We start from the raw sequence: 13,894 nt of genomic DNA on the forward strand, positions 1-13,894 counted from the left end.
AGTGATCTTTTACCGCCGGGGTCGAGTTTTGGACGTTATTATTGTTCAACTTGGTACGTTTTGGGAGTAGGCTGCTGCCTGTGGACGAGAACAACTTTGATAATCAACAAGGAGGATCAGCAAAGTTGGAATTATCTAGGGAGAAGCGCAGGCGAACGACCGGAAGATGCGGAAAGCAGCTAGAGCAAGTTAATCTGGGAGAAAATCCGGGGAAGAGCATATTGGCGGCAGTCATGCTACTTTTGTTCCCCTTTCGCGCATCTTGGCGCAGATGTGGACTCCTCACGAGCATCCTCTCAGGATTCCTGCTGATTCATGGCTTTGCCTTGGCGACATGGGACCAAGTTCCAACTGGAAGCGAACGAGATGGTAGCGGGTTTTCATCCGTCAGGGTGCACAAGAGGAGAATATTGAACCTTGGAACAGCCAGGCCTGAGGTATGCTTTCAAGAAGGACAATGACGCGGTGGAAAAGTCAGAAGAACAACACCAAGAGGCTACTAAGAGGCACCAAGAGGCACAGCTCGCCTAGGCATTGGGGCGGTGCAAGGGCCTTCCCATCCTGCCATCCAATCTCGACTCGTCCCTTTGCCGGATGGATTGTGCGTCGCCAAGACAAATACGAAAGTAAACGACGGGAATGCGCCTAGGGGGGCTATTGGGCGGCCTGGGCAAAACATCCATTGGCCTTGAGAGTCTGGCGAGCCTGGGCTTGATCCGCAAACCTGTGAGATCATCCACCGGACTCTCGGGCCAGGGGGTCTTGGGGTCTCTTGGGGGCTCTTGGAAGCTCCGCCAGCACACGCAATGTTGACACGCCATGCTCCTTTGCCGCCTTGTTCATGACTTCAGGTGGCCCAAAAGCTCACCGGCCCCTTATGTTTTGTGATGCCTGAGTGAGTGAGAGCTGGGCGGAGTTGTATGATGTAGTCCGAGGTCAACATTAGCTATGAGACGGCGTCAGACAGCCCGCCATAGTGTCTAAAGTCTAGACGTGTTCGAGGGCCCTGGGGCCAACCGTTGGGAGCCACCGCGGGGTGACCTCACACGCACCGTACCCAGTCAGCCAAAGAAGCACAGCTCACTCAGCTATGCAAGAGCGGGGATCATGGATTAATTAGCTCGGTTCCGTAAACCGAGCTGAAAGTCTCTCGTACGGCCCTAAATTCGGTTTAGCGTAATGACTTCCCCTTGCTACAACGGATGCTCACAAGCACAGATTCACTGAATGCACCCCGTTGCGGAGAGACATCATGAAGCAGTAGCTTTCATATCTTGTGGGCTAACCTCATCAATCGAAGAATGAAGGTCTCGGCACTCATTTCAGCGCATTACTTGAAGTGAAGGACAGCGACACAACCGCTTCTTATCCACTCACCACTGCTCAAGTGATTGGCATTAGCGATAAAACACAACGGCAGACCCGTACTTCGTGAGAAATGCCACCTTGGCTTGGCGAGAGTTTATTCAACCCCTGATGAGACTCACTACATCTTCGACTCCCTTTCAATTTAAGAATGTCTGCAACATTCCAGTACATATGAGGTGCCTGTTTCGCAAGTGCCCAAATGATACGTTTGAGGATACGCTCAAAACTTTTACTCTGCTCATAAAACCGGCATAATAGTGAGCTTTCAACTACCTAAGCCATAGTATATGACCGACAGCATAATTTAGGTAGGTACGTAATCAGCATTTATTTCTAAATGTTACTCCAGCCTTTGTTGGCCTTTCTCACCTTGTTTTGAGCCGTGTTGACTCCCTCTTGAGGCCATGGAAAACTCCAGGAGCTTGAGGCATTTGAGCTCAAATGAGGTCGCGTACCTTTATGGACTGACATAGAAACATGGAGTAGTATGAGATTCAGTCAGATGTTCACAAGTTGCCATCAAGACATCATCTCTGGCCTCAAATTTTACAGGTAAACTGCAGCGGATCAGAGCATGATGCATGTGCAATGAAGCTTATGTTGAACAACCTCGGCATTTCCACTTCGCCTGGTGTTTCAAAACTGCATCTCCATCGCAACATGCACGGCCCGATGAAACAAAGTTCGGACAGAGGACGAGAACAAAACCAAAGCAGTACCCTGATTTTCGAAGATCGGCCGCAGATCAGGGTGCTTACTCTTCCACCCACAATCATGGATCCTGTAACCATTGTCACTGCTGCAGCTTCTCTGGCAGGCGTCGTCCTGAAAGCCTCTTGGAAAGTTAAAGAGACCATCGACGCCTACGACGACGCACCTCAAAACGTAGCAGACATTGCTGAAGAGGTACATGCGGTACAAATAGCGCTCCGACAGGTTGAGAGCGTCGTGCTTCAGGATCCAGAAGCCATTGACCGGCTAGGCTTGGAGGATGTCTTTACCGTGGCCGTCAACGGGTGTCATGCTACGCTTTTGTCTATCAGCAAAGAGTACGAGGATCTGTTTCTTCGGAGTGACTGGAAGACCAAGATCAAAGTCCTGTGGAAGGAGGGGGAAATGACACGGCTGCTTGGGCGACTAGACCGCAAGAAAGCTACGTTGACGCTATTGACGCAGACGTTGAACCTGTAAGTGACTATGCGTCGCATATTATTCTACGTCTACTAATCTTACCATAGTCGATCAACCCAGGACATAAAGACATTGTTGATGCAAAATCAGTCAACCTTGAACGCAGCAAAGCAAGATGTCCGAGAACCTGCGGCGTACTACCCAGATGTACCTGACTTCCGACCAGCTAGTCCCGATTCCCTGGATGAAGGCAGCGTGATCGGTGTCCCGAGGAACAGGGACTCAGTCATTAGCACCACGGAGTTTGACTTTGACTACGACTTAATCAACACTAAGACATACCGACGAGCGCTCCAAAGATATGCCTCTTTCACCACGCGTACCAGCTCATCAGCGGAGCAAAGTGCGGACGAGTCGCCTGTTGCGACATCAGATCTCGAGCCAGTCATGGAGGAAGAAGCCGAAGTAGAGGATCTCATCAGTTTCTCCCCCGAGGACTTGAGTTTGCAAACACCCTTGAGTCGGGCGACGACATTGCGACCAGAGCTAGAAGTCACCGACTGTGATACCCCGCCTGCGACACCACCTAAGGACGTTGATCACAACAAGGCTGTGGCGCACGTAGAGCAGCTTAAAGCTTCCGGTTCGAAAGAAGCTGGTTCGAAAGAAGGAAGGGACACAGAGACGCCCGAACCCTCCGATGATTCAAAGGCAAAGAGAACATCATCCCGCAGGAAGCTAGACAGGCGTCCACCAAGACGCCTCGCGGCAGCAGAAGCAGCAGCGGAGAAGTTTCACAGACGAAGCAGGCACGGAAAGTCGGGCACTGCAGCGGAGCAGGAGCTCGAGGTATCATCCAACACGAGCACTGGAATGCTCAGCCGAAGTGTCAGCTTTGATGAATCACTTGCAGATACTGCGTCTCAATCATCTGGGAAGCCAGATAAGTTGAGAAGTCGGCGTAGGTGTGGACATCCCGCTCATCATAGAAGACGGCCCTGCAGGGAAGGTTCGTTCTCTTCTCGCGGATCCGATGAGTCAACCATGACGCTGGGCTCTGTAGAAACTTTGACGGATACCCTGGAAGACTTTAGTCTCTCGGGGCACAAGGTATTTGGAAGGGAGAGGGGAAGGCGACGGCAGGCTGCGTGAGACGTTGTAGACTAGAGCCGAACAAGCGTATTCGCATCATACTGTAGAGAACAGAACTGATGTCGAATGAGATTTCTAAGAGTTGATGGATCACAAAAAATTTATCACACTTACGCTGAGTTTGCACATGATGGTAATGCATCGGACTTACAATCTTTACTTTGTCCCAACAAAACGAGACGAAGTTGCCGACACTCAGTCAGATGACATACTTAGGATTCAAATGCTATCATCAATTCCAACCCTCGCCCTCGCAGCAGGAGCAGCATTGAGCTACGCAGAAAGGACACATAAACTATACATATTCTAACTAAAAACTCACCAAAGTCGCTTGGCGCGGCGAATCGATCTCGACAACAATTGTTCTGGATCAACAACTAGAATTCTGCCCATACCTTATAGATCAACTTCCGGGGGGTATCATTGAAACTGAATTAAGTTCAGAAAGATATATTCGTCAATGGGGACTTGGCTCAACAAGAAGACTTGAAGCCATCAAGCCACCTTGTTGTGATGGGGCTGGACTAGGGTCACACTCTCGTCAGCTCAACGATTGGACAAGACTTTTGGAGCCGGATGACCGATGCCGACAACCGGAGCCTGGTGCCTAGAGCTCTCAATTTCTCGCATACCGACATAAATCTTAGCCATTCGATCACTGAACGGGGGGAAAGTTCGGCGTTTGAGGAGACTTGGATGAGTATCCAAGGATCAGTAGATGCTTCATCTAAAGTACAATGGACCGACGATACTTCAAACCAAAGCAACAAGTTTCGAGTACCAAGGTTGCGTCTCGTGGACGACATCGATCACAATCACCACCAAGATCAACCCGTCACTTTACGAACCTGAAGCCACTTACATACGAACCTTTGAGAACATCGCGCTCGATTAGAGTAGTCCAGATTCTCAAATTTAACGAGGAAAACCTCGAGATCTTTGCGACACTAAACCAGGTAGTACTGGGCGACACTGAAAAGACAACTACGAAGTATGCTGCTTTGTCCTACACATGGGGTCATCCAGTCACATCTACGGAGCACTGGGAGCCATACAGTGTCAAGCCTGAGAAGACGATCGCCAAAGCGAAGCTCATCTTGGTCCAGCCCGGAGACTATCTTCGCATGCTAAGCGACGACAATGTCATCAGCGACTGTACCTGGGTCGACCCATCACGGCTCTCAGAGTACGAGATGACTGAGAACCTATCTGACTTTCTTCTAAGCTTGACGAGTCGATCCGAGGGACGCGGTGCACACATACCTCACGTTTGGATCGATGCCGTCTGCATAGACCAGACGAACCCTCAAGAAAAGGCCGTCCAGATCCCACTCATGGGTGAGATCTATGCGCAGTCTTCAGCGGTCTACATCTGGCTAGGGAAGCACGATCGAGACCTCCAGGGTCTGTACTGGATATACAGAGAGCTGTTGCCGGCAATCAGAGAGCATCAGAAACAAATGTCCTCATATCAGGAGTTTTTCAAGTGGCTTCAGTCGTATGGACCCGGCGATGAACGACTCTTGGTAGATCTTGGGCTCAAGCTCGAGAATACCTCGCTGAAGAATCAGTGGATCACATATCTCATGTTCTTCGCGACAAGGTCCTGGTTCTTCAGGGCTTGGACCTTGCAGGAGGCTGTGGTCGCCAGCAACCCTGTCTTTGTTGTTGGAAACGACTTCCATGTGTTGAGCTGGGCTGATACCTGGGATTTGAGAAGAATCGTCCAGGCCTGGAGCAACGGTCTATCAGAACTCACAATGCACAACAAAAAGCTTGCTCCCGAGTTGAGAGGCATTCGTCTCATTCGAGGCTGGACTGAGATATTTCCCCTTCGAAGTACCTTCTCGAGCTGCCTCCGAGCTGAAAGTCGGGAGCAATGGGTTCAGACATGGTCATTATTGCTCTTTATCGCCACGTCAAAGGACTGCACTGTGACGGTCGACAGAGTCTACTCGACCTTTGGCATGGCCAAGATGATTTGCCCACCAGAAGCCAGCGGATTCCCAGAAGTTGACTTTTCACGGTCCGCCACCGAAGTCTTTACAAATGTCGCTCAGTTTCTGCTGTGCAACAGCGGAGGTCTGAGTCTGCTGTCTCTCGTTACAGATCGGACGTTTATCAAAACGACTGGTATGCCTTCTTGGGTGCCAGACTTTGCCATCAAAGGAGATCAAGGCCACTTACTTTCCTCCGTAACAAAGTTCAAAGCCTCTGCGGGTATTCCTGTAGAGCCTCTACCTCGTCACGACGGTGATTGCATTACTTTCCGGGGGAAAAGGGTCGGCAAGATTGCATTCATTCCGCCTAATGATGGCAAGTTTAGCCCCTTTGCGCTTCAAGTTGCTCTCTGCATTCCTCATCTGCCCGAAAAGTACCCGGCAAGTACCGCGGACAGCGCTGAAGCTCTGTGGAGGACTTTGATATATGACTTGGGCGAGACTCCCACCACATCTACGGGGGCAGCCGCCGAAGGAGGAGCTGATCCAAAACATGCACAAGGCTTCAAGCAGTGGTTTACAGTTGACTTGACGACATATCTCAATAGGGATGGGCATGGCTTGGAAAGACACGAGAGCCGCGAATTCGGCTGTATCCTTTCGTCCGACTTTCAAAAAGCTCATAGCGAGCTCATTCCATCCCTGGATGAGATCCATCACATCGTTCACTACATACTGGCACACCCGCAACTGGTGCATCCATCGCAGGTCCAAGGGCCACTCGGCAGGTCATACCACACTTTGATGACTCCTATCATTATGAACAGACGACTGTTTGTTACTGATCAAGGGTTTATCGGATTGGCAAAGTTATCGGCTCGCATAGGCGACGAAGTTTGGGTCCTTGCTGGTGGTAGGGTTCCCTACATCATGAGACCGATAGAGGATGCTAAGAGGTTCTCGCTGGTTGGGGATGCTTATGTACACGGTCTGATGGATGGGAGTTGGTCTGTCACGAGTCACGCGACTGTTGAGGATGTTCAGGTTGTGTGAGGTTGTCAGCCAAATTCAATTTGATAAGATGCAGCGAGGGTTTGCACAACAAGCGTTATCCTCACTGCGGGCCGGGAGTCGATAGTTACGAAAGCTTCTGGAACTTGCCTATGAGCGTTGCCAGCACTAAAAACCAGCACATAAGATTTCGCCAAAACGATGGTGGCGTCATGCCTCTTACCTGACGGGTAGCCTAAGACATGAGGTTGTCTAAATGTTTAAAGTCGTGAGCAACCTGGACTATCACCGGGTTGTGTGAGTTGGTTATTGTCACACTCATTTCTCGACATGTGTGGCAGCAATCTTCTCAAACGGGCGAAAGTGACAAACAAAAGAGCATAACTCGAGTTGCTTAATGGCGATCGCGTTGTCTTATCGCGCGACAACTGGTAAAATCAAGTAACGATAGGCTACTTTCGAGCTTGCTTTCCTGCTTGCTTGCAGTCATGACTCCAATTAGGCTGATGGACAGGCCAAAAGTCGACGTGTGGCGCCGGGCGCTGACCTGTGAGGCTAGCGAACGAGACACACGCCAAAGAGTCATAGATGCTCAGTGCTGCAAAGGGCTATTGATTACCGAGATCTGACCAGCAGGACCGAAGAGCTCGCCCAAACAGGCTTCGCGAAAGGGCGTCGGGTCGGGCGCGTGTGCGCCGACTTAGAGCCTTGGCACTCTGCAAAAATCCCCTGGCTCGATTTCAAAGGTTCCAGGCGCGTTCGAGAGCACGGTTGAATGGTGGACGGGTGGCGGGGGGAACCAGGGGTGGTTTGCGGAGGCCACGATTTGGCTGCTCAAAGGGACGGCGCGAAGCCCTTTTGGGAGTCAATGTCCGGGGGCTGGATTTGGGGCGATTTCCTTCCTGGCCATTCTCTCACCTCTGCTCAGTGGCTCGTGCTGGTCGGGCGGTTGTCAGAACTTTAGATACGGCAGTGCCAGCTCCCATTTGCGAATGGTCTGCGGTCTGAGTGAGTCGGGCACGGCGAGGAAGGATTCGGTGCGGGAGGCAACGCGCGGAACCCGCCCCGGCGGCTCAAGCCACGGTCCTTTGGGCGGCGATAGAGTGTAAAAAGATATGACAGGCCTGGAGTGTCGCCAGCTGCTGTTGATCGAGCAGACCTAGTCTCAGAAAGGATTTGGCGAGCTGTCAAGTCAAACTGTCATTTTCGTTTGTAAGCTGGCATGGAAAATGATCTCGGCTACTCTCTGCAGCTTCTTCTTTGGTGTTGGACTGAGAACAGAAGTCCTTCAACATCTCGGTCATGTGTCAAGGGCGCGGTTTACATGTCTTCGACCTGTCGGGCACTAGCGATCAGGGAAGAGAGTCAAGCTTTGCGAAGGCCACGCCAACGTACCAAAGCTTTTGAGCCCGGCTTGGAAGCATTGGCAAAGTTACCGTGATGGCTTGGCCATCGCCTGGGTGCGGCGGAGAGCACGACTGCTTCAGGGCTGCATTGTAACACACTGCACCAGGCCACCGTCAGTAGAGCGCAGCGGCGAGCAGAGTTGGGTTCCTGGTGGGTTTGGTGGCCAGCGGCGGGCGGCGGAATCCTGCAGCTGTTTGTGCGCCATGGCCCGCTAGTTTCTGGGCTTTCACACCCTCATCCTAGCTGATCAAGCCATCCCGGATGGCACTTTGAACGACGTTGGAGCGAGTGGTGTGAGATACTGCGCGTGAGCTGTTGACAGCGAGGGACCTGCCAGTTCGTCAAGCAGGCTGGTAGGCACGTAGGCAAGGCATATGTAAGGTAGATCAGTGATAGTTGTGAGCAGTCTTCGGTAGACCTCCGTTTGCATGTGCCTTGCTTGGCAGGACGATGGCCGCATGAAACATTGTTGCCATTGTCAAGATGGTTTAGGGCGGCGACTCGGCGAGGAGACCTGTGTCTCGAATGGCTTATCTCGAACAGTCTCATCGTGTGTTTGTGTGTGTTGATATTTGTGGCGTAGATGACAGACAGAATTGACACGGACGTCTGATTGGCTTGCAAATGAGAAACTGTCCTGCTTTACGACCACGATGTATCCTTTCGACAGTGAATTGTCAGTGATCCAGTGAAGAGTTTTCGTTATCAATTCATCAATTGCGGTCTTGGCGGCTCCGCACCGCCATAGTAGTTGATCGATGGGAAACGGCATCAGTTTCCCAAAGCGCTTAATCCCTAGCGGCTGGTAAGCCTAGCCGAGTCAAGTGGGTAACGACAAATGTCCGCTAAAACATCCTCCTTCCCTTTTCATGGCATCAATGTGTCCGTCCAGATTATGCAAATTCGCTCTGAAGAAATGCTAGTTGAAATGAGTGCTATTATCATGGCATGTCATGATGAGGACTAAACGTATAAGTTCACGTGGAGGATTGACTTCGACAAATTTTGGATTAGAAGTGTATAGAGACAGTGCCTATAGTGACAAGATAAAGAGCCCATAGGTGTTGGGCGGCAGACCGAAGTGCTACAATTGTCACGATGCATCCTTGCCACAGACCCAAATGCTAAGTCGGGAGACGGCAGACCCCTGTGGAGAGCATTTTGCGGGGAGTACAACAGGTCTGACAGCTCTAACATGGTGCTGAGCATGGGTTTATTTCACCTGACACACAGAAACGTGGTTACCCAACCGGCCTTGTGTTCTTTGTTCGATGTCGGTTGGAATCTGAATCGCAGTTTACCACTTTCTAGAGTCTCAAGCACTCCAGGCTCTAGGCAGCTTCGCGCAAAAAACATTGACTATCTCAACGGCTTCATGCGGCTTTCCGCGGTTTGGAGAGAGTTATGATCGGACACACCAAGGTTGAGGCTAGGCGAGGTTGAATTTGAATAGGGGGCTAAGGCAAAGCATCCGCATTACGGTTGCCTACTCCAATACCACTGGAACGCATCCCGCTCAGGGCATGCAGCTCCATTGAGGCATCTGCCAATCGGGACCCCTGCGGTCCAATATCGGGGAGGACCTTTTGTAGCGTGTCCCGTTGCCCTCCGACGAATGGCACGACAATCAGGACCAGTTCAGCAGAAAGACTTTAAATCACCTGTTGCGGAAGCTGCAGGAGGCTTTATGTCGCCAAGACCACGGGCATGGTACTGTACATGGTTTGTTGGCCTGCTCGCCGCGAATCTCTACGACTCGACGACTCGACGAGGCAGATTGGTTTCTCTCTGCTCCGAGGCTGTCTCACCCGTGATAACTGACGGCGCCAATATTCGGGCCACGAGCTACCCAGTTCTTATAGCGAAGAAGGGTATCTGCGTTTCTGCTTGCTTCAAGCCTGCGATCCGGATGCTTCTGCATACTTTATCTGAAGGCTGGTAGACGTGATGGGGGCGGAATGTAACCCGCCCGCCTTGTAGCTGAGTTTACGAGGAACCCTTCAATCAAGCTTAAGGACTTGGCACTTTTGATGATCCCTTGGTTCTTAGTCGCCGTTAGTGGCGTCTAGTGGTCATTTTCGACGGTTAGAGTGTATCACTACATCGTGTTACCTCCGATCCCATGGGACCATCTAGCCAAACACGAGGGTACTTCTTTGGGGAAGCCTCCAGCCTCGGCGATCGACTGCCCAGTCAGGTTGAAGCTGTTAACAACAATGCGATGATACTGTATTCTAGAACGCCACTAGAAAGTTGATGAGCCTCGTCGGCCAATAATCTCACGGCCCTCGCATCAGCCAGTAGCCGAACTGTTCCTCCTCAGGATCGTTGGTGGATTGCCTAAAGTTTGGGGCATAGTGAGTAACATCGTCAAGGACCTTCCTAATTGAGGATCGATGAACAGTTGCGGCTTACATCAAAAGTGCCAGACAGGCAAGACAAATCCCGAGAGCAGACTGGTGACCCAGCAGCTCCAACGCGGATCGACTGCCACAGGACTTGACCGTCGTCCCAGACACCCGTTTCTGGTGTGGCCAAATGCCATGCGCCGCGGGTCTGCATGTCGCCTGCCTACTCACTCGGACTAAACGAATTTCGACCTGGCCGGAGCGACATGCAGACCCCCGCTGAACAAACGTACCGCTTTCTTATCTGGCCTGCTCCCTGTACATCGGGAAAGCAGGGATGACCACATCAAGCTGTCTCGTCCGGGGTCCTTTTGCTGTAAGCTCGTGCCACTGTGTGCTCGACGCGAGAACCTCTCCAACGGTCCAACCAGTGGGAGAGGTTTTGCATATCGCTCCAGGTAGATTCATGTCGGCAGGGATAGTCACACAGAGCGAATGCGACGGCGGGTTTGTCGAGACATATAACGACTGCGAGCCCTCTCAAACTCTTTCCAGCTTTTCCCCCCTTCAGCCCGCGTTTTGTGTTTCACGACCTTTACAGTTGCCCTTTGTCGAGCAATAGGTCCAGCTGTGGAGAAAGCATCCGACAAGCCCACCATGACCGAAGAAAAGGTAGCACCGGCCTCGGCCGTGGCCCCGGCTACCCGCGTCGACAGCGCCGAGCCCCGCCCCTCCTACACCGGCAGCGTCACCGTCCACCCCGATGAGAAGGGCGCAATGGGCGGCGAATGGACGGAACCCATCGTCGATACGAAGGTACCGGAGACTGAGGACTACAAGGAGGAGGATCTCTACCGCCCGCTGAAGATGGATGAGAATATTCCTCATGAGGAGAGCATCCTGACCGTTCGAGCTATTGTTGTTGGCTGCATTTTGGGATCCTTGGTGAATGCATCCAACTTGTATCTTGGCTTGGTAAGTTCATTCCTCTTTCTGGGCATGAAGTGGTCCTTCCCGCAGCCCTAGACTGGCCGAGAGATCACCATCGTGAACTTTGACAACCGAAATTCGGCGATATTTCTACAATTGTGAATCGTTCTGACATCAAATTGCTTTGAAGAAAACCGGCTTCACGTTTGTGGCCTCGATGTTTGGTGCCATTTTTGGATACGGAATCTTGAAGATGCTTTCGACAACGAAGATTCCAATCCTCGGTGGAACCTTTGGCCCTCAAGAGAACTCCATCGTTCAAGTGAGTATGACCTGAATCCATAATGAGTGGCGGGAACACAAAACCTAACATACTTAGGCTGCTGCCACCGGTGCCGGAGGTATCGCAGGTATCTTCGTTGCAGGTATCCCTGCCATGTACAGACTCGATCTCATGCCTAGCACGCCGGCTGGTGATATCGGCAAGATCTTCACCTTGACTCTCTGCTGCTCCTTCTTCGGCCTGTTCTTCGTTACGCCGCTGCGCAAGTTTTTCATCATTCGCACTGCCCGCGAGCTCAAGCTTATGTTCCCGACCTCTACCGCCACGGCCCTGACTATTCGATCCATGCACGCTGGTGTCAATGGCGCCCGTGAGGCCGCTATTAAGCTCAAGGCCTTGGGAATTGCCTTTGGAGTCTGTATCGCGCACCGCGTGGCATCATACTACGCCATCGGAATTCTCTACGACTGGCACAGTAAGTCAATGCTTTTATCAAACGAGACCATTTTAAACTGACCTTCTCTTAGTCATGTCATGGATCCACATCTGGTCTGGCTACACGAGCTCTGCTATGAACATCGAATCATGGGGATGGTGAGTGAAAATTGAGACTGGCGGTCATGTCAGTGGTGATGTTTGGCTGACACCGGACCGCAGGTACTTTGAGTGGACGACCGCTTTCATTGGCTCCGGCATGCTTATTGGCATGAACTCTGCCTGCTCCATGATGGGAGGAGCCGTTCTTGCCTGGGGAGTCATCGGACCCGTCCTGGTTCATTGTAAGCCTCTCGGAGCCTCTAGATACTCTCACTTGCCAGATATTAACAGTCATCAACAGACGGCGAATGCATCGGTATCCAGGCCTCCGAAGACCCCAACTGGTCCGGTCTCTACTCCTTCACCTCCCTGAGAAACATCGGTCAAGGCCCGCCATCCCCCCGTTACTGGCTGCTGGTGAGTCTATCCTCGGTTCCCTCACGAGACGAACCATGATCTAACCTTACTTAGTGGCCCGGTGTCATGATCATGGTCTGCTCTTCCATGGGTGAGCTTATCGTCCACTGGAAGATCATCTACTTCGGTTTCGCCGCCGGCTGGAGGTCAATCTGCCTCTCCATCCACGAGACCGCGATGAAGAAGGGCAAGCGCATCGAATTCTTCGCAAAGTACGCAGAGGCGGAAGAGAAGCGCGAGGCTGATGCTGTCGAGGACCCCGCGACTCCCGAGCAACAGGTCAAGACCTGGATCTGGGTTGTTGGTCTCTTCGCGTCCATCATCCTGGCCTGCATCGTCATGGGTCTGCAATGGCAGGTCAACGTTGGTGTCACCATCCTCGCCTTGGTCCTTGCCTTCCTGTTCTCTTTCCTCGCCATCCAGATCGGTGGTGTCACTGATCAGACGCCCCTTACTGCTGCTGCCAAGGCCGCTCAGCTTGTCATCGGTGGTACCACCACCGGCGCCGGATACACCGTCCAGCACGCCCAGAAGATCAACCTCATCTCCGCCGGTCTCGCTGCCGGTGCTGCTGACGTCGCTACGGCTCTGACGTCCGATTTCCGTACCGGTTTCTTGCTCGGCACCCCTCCCAACAAGCAGTTCATCGCCCAGGCCATCGGAACCTTCGTCTCCGTCTGGCTCGCGCCCGGCCTGTTCGTTCTGTTCACCACTGCCTACCCTTGCATTACGGACGCCGAGGCCGAGCACTGCCCCTTCCTGGTTCCTTCCGTCAGTGCCTGGGCTGCCGTGGCCGAGGTTGTCACCAGCCCCAACGTCCCCATCCCTCGCTCTTCCGGCATCTTCGCCATTTGCCTCGGTATCTTCTCCATTCTCCAGGTCATCTTCCGTCACTACTACCTGGTTGGACCCCGCGAGAAGTACCAGCAGTGGCTTCCTAACTGGGGTGCCATTGCCCTGTCTTTCGTTATTCCTGGTCCCGTCTTCGTTAACGCCGCCTTTGTCGGTGCCATTATTGCCTTCATCTGGCGCCGTTGGAAGCCTGCTTCCTTCGAAATTGTAAGTGCTGATCCGGCTATGTCACGTTGTTCCTTGGAACCAGAAACTAATTATTTGCTAGGCCTGCTATGCTATCGCTGCGGGTATGATCGCTGGAGAGGGTATGGGTGGTGTTATCGGCGCTGCCCTTCAACTCGGCAATGTCTCTAGTGACAGATATGGTACTGGAGGTCTGGCCTGCCCCGATAATGCTTGTTAAACTAGCAAAAGTTGTGGGAAGCAAGTGTAGTCTCTGTCGGGTGTGGCACGAGTATGAAGGCCGGAGGCCGTCACCTTTCCAAAGGAGCTTGGTCTTCAGTCCGGTCCTTGAT

General features: G+C 52.3%; 5 protein-coding genes across 5 annotated transcripts; 3 read left to right on the plus strand and 2 right to left on the minus strand.

Moving 5' to 3' along the window:
• Positions 1-2,142: 2,142 nt before the first annotated feature.
• Positions 2,143-3,651, plus strand: CLUP02_15561 (uncharacterized protein; the record flags this gene model as incomplete). The annotated part of the gene is made up of 2 exons (XM_049294485.1): positions 2,143-2,555; positions 2,607-3,651. 2 exons carry the CDS (start codon positions 2,143-2,145, stop codon positions 3,649-3,651), a joined length of 1,458 nt encoding a protein of 485 aa, XP_049151631.1.
• A 737-nt stretch (positions 3,652-4,388) lies between these two features.
• CLUP02_15562 (uncharacterized protein) lies at positions 4,389-6,644 on the plus strand (the record flags this gene model as incomplete). The annotated part of the gene is made up of 1 exon (XM_049294486.1): positions 4,389-6,644. The coding sequence occupies one exon, from the start codon at positions 4,389-4,391 to the stop codon at positions 6,642-6,644; it is 2,256 nt and encodes a 751-aa protein (XP_049151632.1).
• A 193-nt stretch (positions 6,645-6,837) lies between these two features.
• On the minus strand, positions 6,838-8,781 carry CLUP02_15563 (uncharacterized protein; the record flags this gene model as incomplete). The annotated part of the gene is made up of 11 exons (XM_049294487.1): positions 6,838-6,926; positions 7,059-7,157; positions 7,233-7,301; positions 7,372-7,457; positions 7,521-7,606; positions 7,685-7,741; positions 7,801-7,873; positions 7,927-7,937; positions 7,998-8,193; positions 8,278-8,649; positions 8,750-8,781. 11 exons carry the CDS (start codon positions 8,779-8,781, stop codon positions 6,838-6,840), a joined length of 1,170 nt encoding a protein of 389 aa, XP_049151633.1.
• A 1,273-nt stretch (positions 8,782-10,054) lies between these two features.
• Positions 10,055-10,571, minus strand: CLUP02_15564 (uncharacterized protein; the record flags this gene model as incomplete). Its single annotated transcript, XM_049294488.1, has 4 exons — positions 10,055-10,074; positions 10,122-10,213; positions 10,293-10,391; positions 10,450-10,571. The coding sequence occupies 4 exons, from the start codon at positions 10,569-10,571 to the stop codon at positions 10,055-10,057; spliced, it is 333 nt and encodes a 110-aa protein (XP_049151634.1).
• Positions 10,572-11,014: 443 nt separating this feature from the next.
• CLUP02_15565 (oligopeptide transporter) lies at positions 11,015-13,782 on the plus strand (the record flags this gene model as incomplete). Its single annotated transcript, XM_049294489.1, has 8 exons — positions 11,015-11,332; positions 11,478-11,609; positions 11,667-12,045; positions 12,098-12,164; positions 12,228-12,349; positions 12,409-12,524; positions 12,579-13,583; positions 13,645-13,782. The coding sequence occupies 8 exons, from the start codon at positions 11,015-11,017 to the stop codon at positions 13,780-13,782; spliced, it is 2,277 nt and encodes a 758-aa protein (XP_049151635.1).
• Between the last annotated feature and the right edge of the window lie 112 nt (positions 13,783-13,894).

The sequence above is a fragment of the Colletotrichum lupini genome, chromosome 8 (assembly GCF_023278565.1).
Source record: "Colletotrichum lupini chromosome 8, complete sequence".
NCBI classification, from domain to species: Eukaryota; Fungi; Ascomycota; class Sordariomycetes; order Glomerellales; family Glomerellaceae; genus Colletotrichum; species Colletotrichum lupini.